We start from the raw sequence: 14,083 nt of genomic DNA, 5'->3' as shown, positions 1-14,083 counted from the left end.
CCTAGTTGACTCCCCTCTCACCTGACCATCAAGCCTAGGTGGTTATTTGACTGTTTCAACCACCTGCTTCCCCCCCACCCTTCACTATGCCTAATTATTATGTTTTGCTTATATCTTTATGCTTTCTTATGTCCTGCTATGTAATGCAATGTTCTTTCCTTTGTATATGTAAAGCGCTGTGATAGCCACAGGTCAAGCTACTGCTATATAAAACTTTTAAAATGAAGAAAAATACATCTATCCAGGTTTCTGTCCCACACTAAATTAACACCTTGGCTGCTAGGCGTTTCCACCCCCCCCCCCCCCCCCCCCTGTGCTGGAAATTGCCATTTTGCTGGTGTCATGACGAGCTCAGCTCGTCATCAGCACAGCTCGACTGTGCATCATGACGAGCTGAGCTCGTCATGAGCATCGAAAGGGTTAAAATCTCTTATGAATTTGAATTTAAAAATATTTGTATAGCGCACGTTTACCTAGCGGTTTCATGGCGCTGATCTTATGGTAATGATATAACCCTTTGCTATTCATTTGCATCATAACCTAAATAGAAAGGCATCTCGATTTTTATTATAGGCATAAGGCACTGCCAGTGTCACTTGTGTGTGTCTCGGAATCTCTCCAAAATACCTTTTACCAACAGGATTCTACCTTCTCTAACCTTTTTTCTTTATTAAAGTGGAGGTTTCTGTGGATATAAATAACCACCCATTTATATTTAAAGTTTGAAGTGTTATATAGTATGTTTATTTCAGTTAATCTATGATTCAGGGGCATCTCCCAAAGAAAAATAATGTTGAGTAGTTACTGAAGTAAGGGCTGCCACATTTCTGATATTTTAGGCCAGTTGAGGCACTGTCAAAACCCTGTTCAAACCATTCAGGAGGATGGCAGCAGAATATCCTCTTGATTACTCCCGTGAAACTGCATTACCAACCGAGAATGAAGGAGGTTTCCAAAGAAGAGATGGATTTCCACAAGAGTGAGTTCCTGATGGCCCTGCTCAAATTCCAAGTTAAAGAAACCTGAGTAATAAACCAAACAGTGCCAGTTTGATTTACAATCTGCCGTAAAATCAGAAATGGATAGGAGTGGTACTGCCCATTATATTTATTTGATAGAATTTTAATGAGCAACTGCATGAGAACCCATGATTGTTGATGGATGAGCATTAAAAGCAGTCAGTAAAGAAACAAGCATGGGCAAAGGCAATACATCTCGCCTATGCAAGAGCTATTGGCTTTGTCAATGTATTTTAGCCATGTTGTACGGCATTGAAGCAAGACTGAAAATTGGGGTGTGGGAATGTGGGGAACCATTTTCTTTTTCCTGCCTGAACAAGAGGGGCAAGCAACAATTGGGGAGAGGGAAATGGGGGGGGGGGGGGGGGGGGGGAGGGAAGACTGGGGCAAGCAACAAAGTCAATCAATAAATCAGTCAGCATTTTTATAGTGCAACCCTGTTACCCCATAGAGGAGTGTTAGACATGTGCCATACACATACACTCAATAAATGGTACACATAACTCAATAAGAAGATCCACTCCAATTTATGAACATATTTACCGTTCTATAATATTTGTCACCAAGATCATCAAAGTCATGTAAGTAAGTTTCGAGCCAGAAATGTTTATAGTTTTCAAAAAGTGACAGTTCAATTTCTGAAGTGGTAATGTTATCCTATGGAAAAAAGACACACTGCATACAGGTGCTTCAAATTGACGGACAGGACCAATCTTCAGGACTTAAGGGGATGGTGGGCCAAAGTCCAAGGCAGCACCAACAAGTCACCTCTGGCAGCTTCGTGGCAGCCGGGTGCAGAGGTGCAATATAGAGTATGGTGCCCTGTGTAAGTCAATGGGGATCCGTCCGGTCACAAAGTTGCTGCAGGCAGGGACTGGAAAGCCAGTTGGGTTCAACCACCAAGTGGACTCGGGTCTCATGATACTCTGGGACTTTTGGACACCGTTGGTCCTCTTGTCCACTGGCTTGGGCGGTGCAATGGTGCTCTGAGGTGTCAAGTTTTTGTCACCGGAGACACTTGCGGTAGAGGGAGCCTACACAAAGAGACTGCTGGCGGCGTTCGAAAATCCACAGTTGGCAAACCCAAGGTAGGCTTAGTTTCTGGTGAACCTGTGGACCACTCTGGCGCAATGGTTGAGGACAGCAGGCAAGCCTACAGGGTTGGCGCCAAGTCAGAAGCAACTCCTCTGTTCTTGCTGTTGCAGCTCTTCAGCGTCCATCTTTTCCTTTCAGACCACCAGGATTTGATTTCCTGGTGTCCGGAGCTCCCATAAAACTAGGTTTAGGGGCGTTAGGGAAGTGTAGGGTAGTAGCCAATGGACTACCTACCCCTGGGGTCACTACACCCACTGTATGACCACTTCCTGTGGGAAGTGGGCATAATCTGTCCCAGAGTTCCCAATTGTGCCATCACCAAGATGGTAGACTTTTAAATTTCATCTCCACCTTAGGGGTGGAACTAGCCTGAGGGTAGACACACTTCTGACTGCTAATTTTCCCACCTCTCCAGGTGCCAAATGGTTCAGGGAGGAAGGGGTGGCATCTCCTCGTCTCCGGTATGCAAATCAGGCATTCCTCAAAGGCGGTCTGTGGGCTCTTTGAAACTCCCTGCCTTGGAATGCTAATTTACAGATCATCCCTATGGAAGGGGCTTAAAACACCCTCTCCAGAGCAGGCTTCCAGACATCCTGAGAGCATAGGCTCTCACCCCTGGGAGTCCGAAATCTATCTGTGGTGGCAGGTAGCTCTACACCAATCAGCCATCACACTAGTAGTTCGTAGGATTTTAGGGGGCACCTCTAAGGTGCCCTCAGGGTGCATGTATTAATAAATCCATCACTGGAATCATTGCGGGTTTATTAATACAAGATGTTTGATACCAAACATCTTTAATTTCAGTGAAGCCATCAGGTAGTTTTGGAACTCGTTATTGACCCGTACCCATCATATGTACTTAAAATGGCTTCTCTGGTCACTTGTACTGGCAGTAATTGGACTGGCCTGCATAAGGGCATATTAGCTCATTCAGTTATATCCACACATGTAGCAAGCATAGGGCACACTGCCTTGGGGCAAGGCCTGCTGTAGAGGTGACTTACCTATCCTGCATGCACGGTCTGTAGGCACGGCACACATGGCTGTGTGCCATGTAATAATTTCACTTTTGCCTGCACCAAGACACGCAGCCTGCAATGGCAGTCCGCATGAGTTGGTGAGGGGCCCCTTAGGGAGGCACAATATATGCTGCATCCCTTACAAAATGCTGGACAATTCTTCCCTTGAACTCATCGTGGATCTTCTTAACTCATCCCTTAGAGAAGCTACAGTATCCTCTGCATGGAAACATGCAATGATAGTGCCTCTGTTAAAAAAGGCGAACGCTGACCCTAGCATTCCATCAAACTTCCGCCCTATTTCACTTCTCCCGGTCTTTTCAAAAATTCTGGAAAAGCATATCAACTCTCAACTCTCTTTCCATGTTGAATCTAGGGGAATTTTACATTCATCCCAATCCGGTTTTAGGTCCGGTTTTTCGACGGAATCTACTCTGTTGGGGGTCTCTGAAAACATCCGATGCCGAGTGGATAGGGGGGAAACCGTGGCACTCATTTTGCTTGATTTGAGTGCCGCATTTGATATGGTTTCCCACCCCATCCTTATTAATGCCCTTAGATCATCTGGCATCACCGGCTCAGCTCTCAACTGGTTTGCCAGTTTTCTTTCAGATCACACCTTCCATGTCTTCTCTTCCTCATCAGCTTCCCAAACCTATAAATCGGCGTACGGTGTTCCGCAAGGTTCCATCTTGAGCCCCTTGCTTTTTAATCTGTATGTCAGACCGTTGGCTACTATTGCGGAGCAAGCTGGGCTCACTATTTACTCGTACGCCGATAATACCCAGATCATCTATTCTCTCTCTACGGGTTCTCACTCCTCTTCCTCTTCTCTCTGCGCAGGACTCAGTAACATCGCAGCCTGGATGTATGATAACAAACTGAAATTGAACGGGGGGAAACAGAGCTTCTTCTGTTTGGCCATAACACCACCCTATGGGGACCCCAACACTGGCCCTCACAAATGGGCACGCTACCTATTCCATCTAAAACAGCACGCAACCTCAGTGTAATTTTTGACGACCAGCTATCTATGAAGAACCACGTGGTTAAAACTTCCTCCACTTGTATTGCCAACATTAAGTGGTTGCGTAAGATCATCTGGATGCTCCCCCAGGATACTCAGAAAACCGTAGTCCAGGCTTTAATCACCTCTAGACTGGACTACGGGAACATTCTTCTCCTGGGAGCCTGCAAAGAGGTGATTCGTAAAGTACAGACAGTCCTGAATATGGCGGTGCGACTGCTCTGTAATCTCCCCAATAAATCCTCTACCTCCAATTCCCTACGTACTCTGCACTGGCTCCGCATTGAAAGCCGCACAAAATTTAAGGCTCTCTGCTTCATGTACAGAATAAATGCTGGTCTGGCCTCTCCCTATCTTAACTCCTTGGTTCAGCACTATTGTCCCCCCCGCAGTCTTCGATCATCTAATCAGCACTTGTTCTCGGTTCCTAGAATCAAAAAATCCAGAATGGGTGGCCGTTCCTTTTCATGGCTGGCCCCCTCACTTTGGAATTCCCTTCCCCTTTTGTTGCGTACTGAACCCTGCTACCTTAAGTTTCGCAGACTGGTAAAAACGTGGTTATTTAACCTGTAATTGCCCTCCTTTCGACTCTGCCTCTCTCACTTGGTTTCAGCGCCGGGAAACCTACGGGTAGCTGCACGCTTTATAAACTTAAATATAATAATAGGTACCCGGCGTACCATTTACTAGGGACTTACAGGGAGTTCTAAAAGTATTGCCAATTGGGGAAAACAATTGTACAGTAAAGTGATCTGGCACGGGGGATCTGGTTAGCAGGAACCCAGTACACTTCTTGTCAATATTGCATCAAATACCAAGCAAAAAGTGGGGGTGACCATGCCAAAAAGGGGCACGTTTCTACACTCTTGCATTGTCTCACACAATGTTGTCTTTTTTCTTCTTTTACCTCTATCTGAAGGAAGGATGCAGTTCCTACACAATCTGTGAAATAAACGCTCTTTATCAAATGTAATTGTGACTGGAATGGTCCATCCATACTGGGTACTCATTGTTTTCAGATTATCAATGATTGCTTTCTTTGACATTCTCCTCTATAGTGTGGCTACCTGAGTGTCTTAAAGTAATTAACATGGGAAGTCCTGGAATGAGACTTTCTTCGCTCCTAACTTTTCTCAGAATATCTCTATTTTCAGAAAAGTAGTGTAACATGATCTCTGTTATTGTATCAGCTTTGTGAACCAGCTCTATGGACTCTTTCTAATCTGACTTCAATCTTGCAAGGTCAGGCCCTTCATCAACCTCAGCTAGGCCCTGGAATCTCTTTACATCACAGTAGAGTGTTTTGAGGTACTAATTACCCAAAGCACTCTCCCACAGTGGTTCTCTGCCTTGCTGCTCAGCCTACGATGAGGTCATATAGAATGTTGAGTGGGTTTGTATGTAGGAGAGAATCAGTTGGTGTGGAAGGGCTGAGCAGCGAGGAGGCTGCTCCTGGTTGGGGCACTTTTATGGATCAGAACAACTTCCTGTATCTTAGAACCTGTGATGTAACTTGAAGAATAAATCTACTACCTTTACCTACAAGACATGCCTGCGTATCATTCCTCGTTTTAACACTGGTGACGATTTAAAGAACCTACGTGAGCTACCTTGGATGGACTTGTACTTAAGAAACTGAAGAAGCGTATTTAAAAGAAGCAAGCTGGCACTCCAGAAGCCCCACCAGTGACCAAAGATCGGTCAGCCCCATAGTGAATGTGCCAGTGCTTCCTGAACTAGGGTGAGTGTTCCCCACATAAGTAACTAGACTAACAAAAGTTCCTGACATTCCTCACCATCTGTGAAGGGTCAGCCCTAGTCTGGGCCTGCCAGTTCCTGCTGTTACTTCTGTGGAGCCTGCTGTCACCCTCCTGTTTTGGATGATGGATTCCTGTTTAACAGTTTTGGAGAATGCCCCAGTGAAAGGAAACTGTAACGATTTTGCACTAGCAACATCATTGATTTTAATTCTTATCTACAACCTTGGATGAGCAGTGTACTGGCAGCGTGTGATTTCCAGCCAAGTTGTGTGGATTTGCTTGCTGTGTCCTTGTAAGATATTTAGCACACAAGAGAAGTGTTGTGGTATTGTGTGCCACCTGTTTTGAATTGGGTCAAGCTTTACTTTGGAGTTATTATGGTTGAGAATTCACATCACGAAATTTCACATGTGAGCTGTTTGATCTTGTCCACAATTTTGTTCTCACTGGCTGACCCTCGTTAATTGGACTGCACCACTAAGTATGCTGTAAGTGACTAGAAGAACTGTGGGGTATTGTTTTTTTAGCACAAATTTGCGCAAGTTTAGGGGATTGGCAGTTTAACTGATGTGTCTTCGATTTAAAAAAAATATGCTGCGCGTGAGTCTCTTCACGCAATCCTATCTCGAGCTCTGCTGAGATTCTTCGTGGGATTCTCTCGTAATAGATTTCTTGCCTGCTTGTGAAAGCAGCATGCACTATCGTGCTGTGATCCTTCCTGCATAACGTGTGCTGCGTGCCGCCGTCTTGTGGAGGGCAGCTGCATCTTCCTTACTCCTTGAGTCCTGTTTGCGCTGCCAACCACGCTGTTTTCTTTCTTTGCCGCAATATAAAAATGAACAATGCTTTGGAAATCCACAGCGCTGATGTCGTTGGCAGTGTTGCTACTTATCGTGATTTGACGTGCAAGGACGCTGGATGTTGGTTTTGCAACCTCTTTGCACTGCGTCATAGAAGATTGTGGATCTGCCTGTGGCACGCAATCCAGACTACACGTGGAGGAAGCTATCTATATTGATTGAATTGGACAACGCGAGTTCTTTGGGTAATGAGCGACAAACTATTGGTTTACTGGAGAAACCTACCCATCGAATATTACTGCTCCTGTTAAAGATGATAGCGCAATGAGGTCAGAAGTGCACTCATTACGGTGCTTTGTTCCATCTGTCATCTCGAGGGAGATCTTGCTCACTGGTGGCAACATAACACATTGTTGATTTCGAATGTTCAATTCTATGCATAGTACTAAATTGTGTCGATGTGTGCTTTGCTCTATTTTGGTTCTATGGTTGCTTTGTATCTAGATGAGGTGTGTAGGGTGTGGGGCGGTGGCTTCCCCACTTTTTGCTTCATAAGGAGGTGTGTCCCTGTTGTGTGGAGGTTGTGGCCTGAGTGTGTTCGCTGCAATTCACTGTCCAAGATGGAAGCAAAGACACACTCTTTTCCCTCACTTGCAACAACTAGTTCTGGGAGAGACCTCAATAGGACTTGTATCACTGACTTTCCATCCCTTGGTTCTATCTCCTGAGCGTGTGTTGGGTTAAAAGGATATCTTGAGTTTTTTTTTTTCTTGGGTTAAGGATACCCAGGTTTTGTCTTGGGTTTAAAGAAACCCATATTATGTTTGCCTTGGGTTTAGAGATACCCAAAATATGTTTGCCTTGGGTTTAAAGAAACCCATAATATGTTTGCCTTGGGTTTAAAGAAACCCATAATATGTTTGCCTTGGGTTTAAAGAAACCCATAATATGTTTGCCTTGGATTTAAAGAAACCCATAATATGTTTACCTTGGGTTTAGAGATACCCAAAATACGTTTGCCTTGGGTTTAAAGAAACCCATAATATGTTTTCCTTGGGTTTAAAGAAAACCATAATACGTTTGCCTTGGATTTAAAGAAACACGTAATATGTTTGTTTTGGGTTTAGAGATACCCAAAATATATTTGCCTTGGGTTTAGGGAAACCAATAATGTTTGCTGTGGTTTATAGATACTCATAATCTGATTGTCTTGGGTTTATAGTTACCCATAGAATATTTTGAGTGTGTTTTGGGTTAAAGGATACCCTGGTCTTACTTTGGGTTTAAGGATACCCATATCAGTTTCTAGAGTGTTGGGATTATAAGTGCTCTGTCTTGGTATGGGTGAAGTCAGATTCCTCTTCTTTGAGGTAGACCTGTCCTGCCATTCGTTTGTGCAGTTGAGGGTTGTAGATCCCTGTTTTGCTGCAGTCTTGTGCCTTAGTTGTGGCGCAATGTGTACTTCGTGTAGCGAGTTGGATTTGTAACCGCAGTGTGTAGTTTATGAATGTATATTCTTGTCTTGCATTCTTTGTTGTCTATGATTATTATCAGGAGGAAGGATGTGTTATAATGTTTTGTTGTTAATGCATCCTCCTGTTCTGATATGAGTTTTAACACCTTTATACATTTTGTTGTATTATTATCAGGGAGAAGGATGTGTTATGTTTTTTTTTCTAATGGATCCTCCTTTTCTGTCCAAGGTGTGTTTTACTATCTCTATGCATTTTTGTGTATATGATCATTATCAGGGGTGACTGATGTGATATATGTATTGTTATTAATGCATCCTCCTTTGCTGATGTGTATCTCATCACATTCAGTCCTTTTGAATGTTTCCGATCATTATAAGGGGGGAGATGTGTTGTGATGTACTACTTACCCAATGCACTCTCCCTATAGTGGTTCTCTGCCTTGCTGCTCAGCCTAAGATGAGGTCATATAGAATGTTGAGTGGGTTTGTATGTAAGAGAGAATTAGTTGGTGTGGAAGGGCTGAGCAGCGAGGAGGCTGCTCCTGGTTGGGGCACTTTTATGGATCAGAACATCTTCCTGTATCTTAGAACCTGTGATGTAACTTGAAGAATAAATCTACTACCTTTACCTACAAGACATGCCTGGGTATCATTCCTCGTTTTAACATAGAGTTAATTCCGTGAAGTTAAGTAGCACGTCGAGCTCCACTGTTAAGGAAGTTTCAGAAGCAGCATTTGGCTCTGCTTTGATTTCCGATAGTCTAATATTATCTCTCCTAAAGAATCTACATCCTTCCTCAAGTTTTCCATTTGGGGTAGGTAGTCATCCTGGAAGTCTTGTAGTCCTTTCATTCTTGAAGTTTACTAGGCTGCCCATGAGATAAGCTTTGGTAAATTTGGTAAATTTCATATTTGAAAAGCCTAACTAGTTCTTTTGAACTGGTTTCTTCGGTGGGTTTAAGGAAAGAATCAAGATGTCATGTGGTGCAACACATTTAGGTGAGTGTACTGCATTCCTATAGCTTATCGCAGGTGTTGTATCTTCTCAGAACTGTAGTACTTAGTGTATGAAGTTCCAAAGTCCTGAACTTCGGCCGCAATCGCTGATGTCTTCCACAGGTACGGATCACACAAACGCCAAAAATGTGCAATATACGTGGTTTATTTCCCCATTGCCACCAGCATGACGCGTTTCGGCTACGTCACCGCAGCCTTGATCACATGACCGTAAAGGGCCAATAGGAGTGTTTATATACTGTGAAAAGAGCTCCACACAGGTCACCAGATGTATAGACATAGAAAACGTATTCAGGGCATTGGACCAATAATGGATAACAGATACGTGTGCAAAATCGCAATTTAAATATACCAAAAAATACTAATAAATTCATTATATATAAATAAATACGTACACTTGAAAAATAGGAGGTAAATAAATAATCCTTCCTACAACCATATATACATATATTGCTATATGTTCGGGTGAAACGCAGCATCTCATCTAATTCATAGAGCTGTACCCTAGTTCACCTCATATCAAGTGGTTATATCCGCGTTTCCACAATAAATGGCCTCAGTCCTTAAAACTTCCTATTACAATCTGATGTACTCTGTAAAAAAATTCAAGTGTAAATAAAGGGCAAAAAAGTGCAAAAACGCAAATTTCTAAAAAAATCTTGGATAAAAGGATATTAAAACCAACATATCAAAATTCCAAGTTAGAAAAAAGCATTAAAATTCATAAGGTCTCAGTAAAAAACACATGAACGGATGACATATTTCAAATGGTAATCTAGACATAATGTTTAAACACATCAATGCATGTAAAAGTCATCTAAAAAGTGATAATCACTAAGATTCGTTGTTAATCCCAAGCACTAAGAACCAACTGATCATAACCTGAAAGTGAAAGTGCCGGATTCATTAAGTGCAAACTCTAGGCTGGAATTGACTTAACTGAATATGATTGTCCGTACATAGATGCGAGGTTTATTGGAGAGGCAGCTGTATTCGCCAGACCCTAATGCTGACCATATACTGGGGTCCCTTCATATGGAAAATGGAATTACATTCAGCACCTAGGTATACACCAGGGAGCCGACAAGACTAAATCTCATTGTCTTGCTAGTACACAGTAGGATTGAACGAAGGTTAAGGATCTACAGAAACTCTGTGTCCTCTCCTGTGTTCATCCCATTAGGGATCCTAGTGTCTAATAAAAGGATATATTTGCTTTCCTGTTGCCTCCCCTTATATTCTTTGGTACCGCATCAATTCTAAAGTACTTTAAATCATTAAGATTCTTTCCATGGACTAATTCAAAGTGGCGCACAACTGGATAATTGGCATCTGAATTAACAATTGCCCTCAAGTGTTGGAGGATACGATTAAAGGTCTGGAGCTTTGTGCTGCCAATGTATTTGAGCCCACAGGTGCATTCAAGTGCAAGCAAAGTCTGTGCGACATGTGTACAACCCTTTGATTGGGGTCAAAAGCGGAGCAATATTCACTGGTATTAATACCGAATTTGCATGCCCTACGTGAAATACATCTGTGGAAACCTGTTTTATTGGATAACCAGTTATTCAGTCTTTACTTCAGGACTAGATTTAACAAGGGAATCCCTCATAGAATGGGCCCTCCTGAAGGTGATTGACGGCTAATCAGGTATCAATGGAGCCGAACTGATATCCGTTTTGAGCAGTTGCCAATGTCTTTTCAGTATCCCCCTTATTTTCCTTTCCTCTATGTTAAAAGTTGTAATGAGGCAAATTCTCTCTCCTTCCTTGTATGGGTCAAGGTTTGTGTGTGTTTGTCTAACACTAGTGCTACCTGCCAGGTATTTTTCTCTGCTCATACAATTGGCTCTCTCCCTGGAATATTTCAGTTCTTTTGGGCAGTAGCTGCGGGCCAAAAATCTCTTATGCGCCTCAGTTTGACAGGCCTCCAGCTCATTTTCTGTGCTGCATACAGTTTGTAGGGGCAAGAATATCTGATAGTACGAAGGACACAGGTTACCTAGTGCAGAGTCATGTTGTAAAACAAATTATTGAAAAACTAGGCTTGTTGTATGGAAGGGAAACTGCGTTATTGAATAAGACTTAGATTTAGAGGGGGAGTATCTTGACAGTAGTGAAATATCTGATTTCATAACTATAAATATCAAATGGAGATGGCAGTCTTCTACAGGACGATTATCTTGTATTTTTCTTCATTTAATCTTTAGTAGTCTGAGGTCACTGTGTACAGTAGATATAGACAGCTGGAGTGGGATTATGCAGCGGTAATGGAGGCCATTAACTATGTGGAGTTTGATTTGTGATGTACCTTACTACTATCCTTATTCCTTTGCAGAGGATGTCCTGTGGTTTAAGCCTGTAGAGCTCCGAACAAAATGGGGTCGTCGAGGGCACATCAAAGAGGCTCTAGGTATGTAAAGCTACCTTGTTTACTGCCTTATTCAATGCATTATGGTTAATTTCTGCTCACATTATAAGCATATGAGGTCAACATTATGATAGTGGTATTTGGAATCGGACCTTGCACTTGAGATTAGGTTTTTGGCAGCTGGCATTACAAGCAGCCGTTGGACAGGCATTTCAACAGAGGTCAGACTTATAGCTCTGATCGGTAGATATTCCTCCTTAGTTCAAATGTAGTCTATATCGCACATGTTTCAGGCAGCCTGAAGTCAGAAAACTAGACTGTACCTTCCGTTGAGGAAGCCCACGGACATCAGTCTGCCCATTGTTGTCTAATTGCAACACACAGATCATGGGTATTCCTTCGCCTGACCTTTTCCCTCTTTGGGTTAAAAAAGACCACTGTTTCTCAACATTTCTTTCTCCATTGAAGTTCAATCTTTTTTGGTGTCTACTGCTTTTGCATTCCTTTCCAGGTTAGACATTTTACCACCATTTCCGTACTTATTTTAATGTTCCTCCAGAGCCCCCAACACACAGCCTACTCCTGTTAATTGAAATTTAATAATCTCACCTCCCATACCGCGCTGCTCCTTTTTCTGTAGAATAAGTGACTTTTGCATTCCACTCTTATTTTAAAACCCTCCCACTTTTTCATTCCATAATTAGTGCATTTCAAATAATTGTATTATCTGCAAATGGGCACTTCTAGCCAAATAGCTCTCTGGCACTAGCCAAATAGCTCTCTGGCATGGAGCTGAGACTGATCTCTGCGAAGCCCCACTTGCCCTCTCCGTTTACCTCTTACATCATATGACAAAGTAAAAATTTCCTAATTGTAAATATGGATTTTGATGGTGGCGGGTATGATACGGCATCCATTTTATGTCCCTATCCAGTACAAGTCCTATATAAATCTGACATAGTTCTGATATTTTTATGTAAATCATTGGTGGATTTGTGCTAAGAGACAGTTTGTAATGGTCTGCCTTGAATATCTTTTTTTTTGCAGGCACCCATGGCCACATGAAGTGCCATTTTGATGGGCAGCTAAAGTCCCAGGACACTGTGCTGATGAACCTTTATAAACGTGTTTTCCCCAAATGGACGTATGACCCTTATGTGCAAGAGCCAGTGCCATGGATCAGAAACGAGAACGTGGTGAATGTGCAGGAGATTGAGATGGAATAAGTTTCTGAACATTTCCCTATTTCCAGTGACTCTTGATAGTATTCCATTCTGGTCTGTGGACTGTTCACCAGGCCAAGAAATGTTAACTGGTGCACGAGCCTACAAGTTTCATTGACCACTGTTTTAAGACCGCCCAGGAGAACACTGTGTGGAAGGGTCCCAATGGTTACCACTCAAAAACAAGATCTGGAGGTGTGTATTCAACGTCCGTGCCTTCATGATAAATTTGTAGCTATCATGTCTTCTGTCACTTTCGAGATGGTCTCTCTATCAGGACTTGAGTATTTATTTAACAGATGCAGTACCCTTTTCAAATGGGGCAGTTTGGTGATTGCTGAAATAAAAGCGCTTTAACCCTAGCCTAGATCGGGCAAGTGAATGTGGTGGATTATGTCTTCTTTTTTGGTGACTCGGCTGAAACTGGGTATAACCTTCTCATGCAGTTCTAAGTTGTGGTAGCCAGCAAATCTGCAGGTCTGATACTGAAGAAACACTGAATGTTGTTGCTCTTTTATCTTCCTACTTCCCGACTGGTTGTAAATGTCTGCAACAGAGGCAGAAATTAAAAACGCTAGTCTAGTTGATGTTACCACTTTACATTTTTGCCAGGGAGCCCAGTGCAATCATTCTTTTTGTTCATATATTAGCTCCAGTCCCATAACAATGTTCCACTAATTTATCTAAAGTACAGAGAAAAGGCCTTTTCATGTTGCTTCACATTTTTATGCATTCACCCTTGTTGTATTCTCTTGAGCAATGTTAAAATATTTATTGTTTAGCATTAGTTTAGCGATCAGTTGTAAAAGTATCTTCCTTGTTTGTTTTCTTCCCCATCCCCCTCCTTCCTCTTTCCACTTGGTATTTCCCTACCGTTACCTGTGAGGCTGCCTTAGAATGTTGGCACTAGGAGAGCTGACTAGAGAATGTGGAGTTGTTTTACCCGAGGCGGTCTGTTGTGGATGAGTGGAGGTCTGAATAAGGAGTTTAACTTAACTTGACCTGAGTCACTTGAGTTTTCAGACAAAGTGAACATTGTGCTAGAACAACACAAGTTTTTCAGCTGAGTTCAAGGTAAACCAGAATGCATTACTAATTACGTTGCAGTTTTAAGGGGGCTAAGCTAACTGTGAATTCGGGGATCTCAATGATTCCCTCATAAAAGACTAACTCGTAAGGTGCACAAATAATCCAAAAATACAAGAGAAACTGTTGAAAAAACGTTATCTTTGTGACGCTATTGAGTTTGCTAAATCCATTGGGCATACTGCTATGTGTG

General features: G+C 42.5%; 1 protein-coding gene across 1 annotated transcript in view; it reads left to right on the top strand.

Annotated features, from left to right (window-relative positions):
• Nucleotides 1–13,186, top strand: part of TSR1 (TSR1 ribosome maturation factor) — an 83,979-nt gene extending 70,793 nt beyond the window's left edge. Inside the window, exons 14-15 of the mRNA XM_086955184.1 lie at nucleotides 11,549–11,623; nucleotides 12,629–13,186. Of these exons, the coding sequence (XP_086811310.1) occupies nucleotides 11,549–11,623; nucleotides 12,629–12,807 (254 nt within the window). The 3' untranslated portion in view covers nucleotides 12,808–13,186. The remainder of the gene's footprint in view (nucleotides 1–11,548; nucleotides 11,624–12,628) is intronic.
• Nucleotides 13,187–14,083: the final 897 nt, after the last annotated feature.

This window comes from Lissotriton vulgaris, chromosome 2_1 (genome assembly GCF_964263255.1).
Source record: "Lissotriton vulgaris chromosome 2_1, aLisVul1.2, whole genome shotgun sequence".
NCBI lineage: Eukaryota > Metazoa > Chordata > Amphibia > Caudata > Salamandridae > Lissotriton > Lissotriton vulgaris.
The sequence above is the reverse complement of the archived record's forward strand: the minus strand, read 5'-3'. Positions and strand labels throughout refer to the sequence as shown.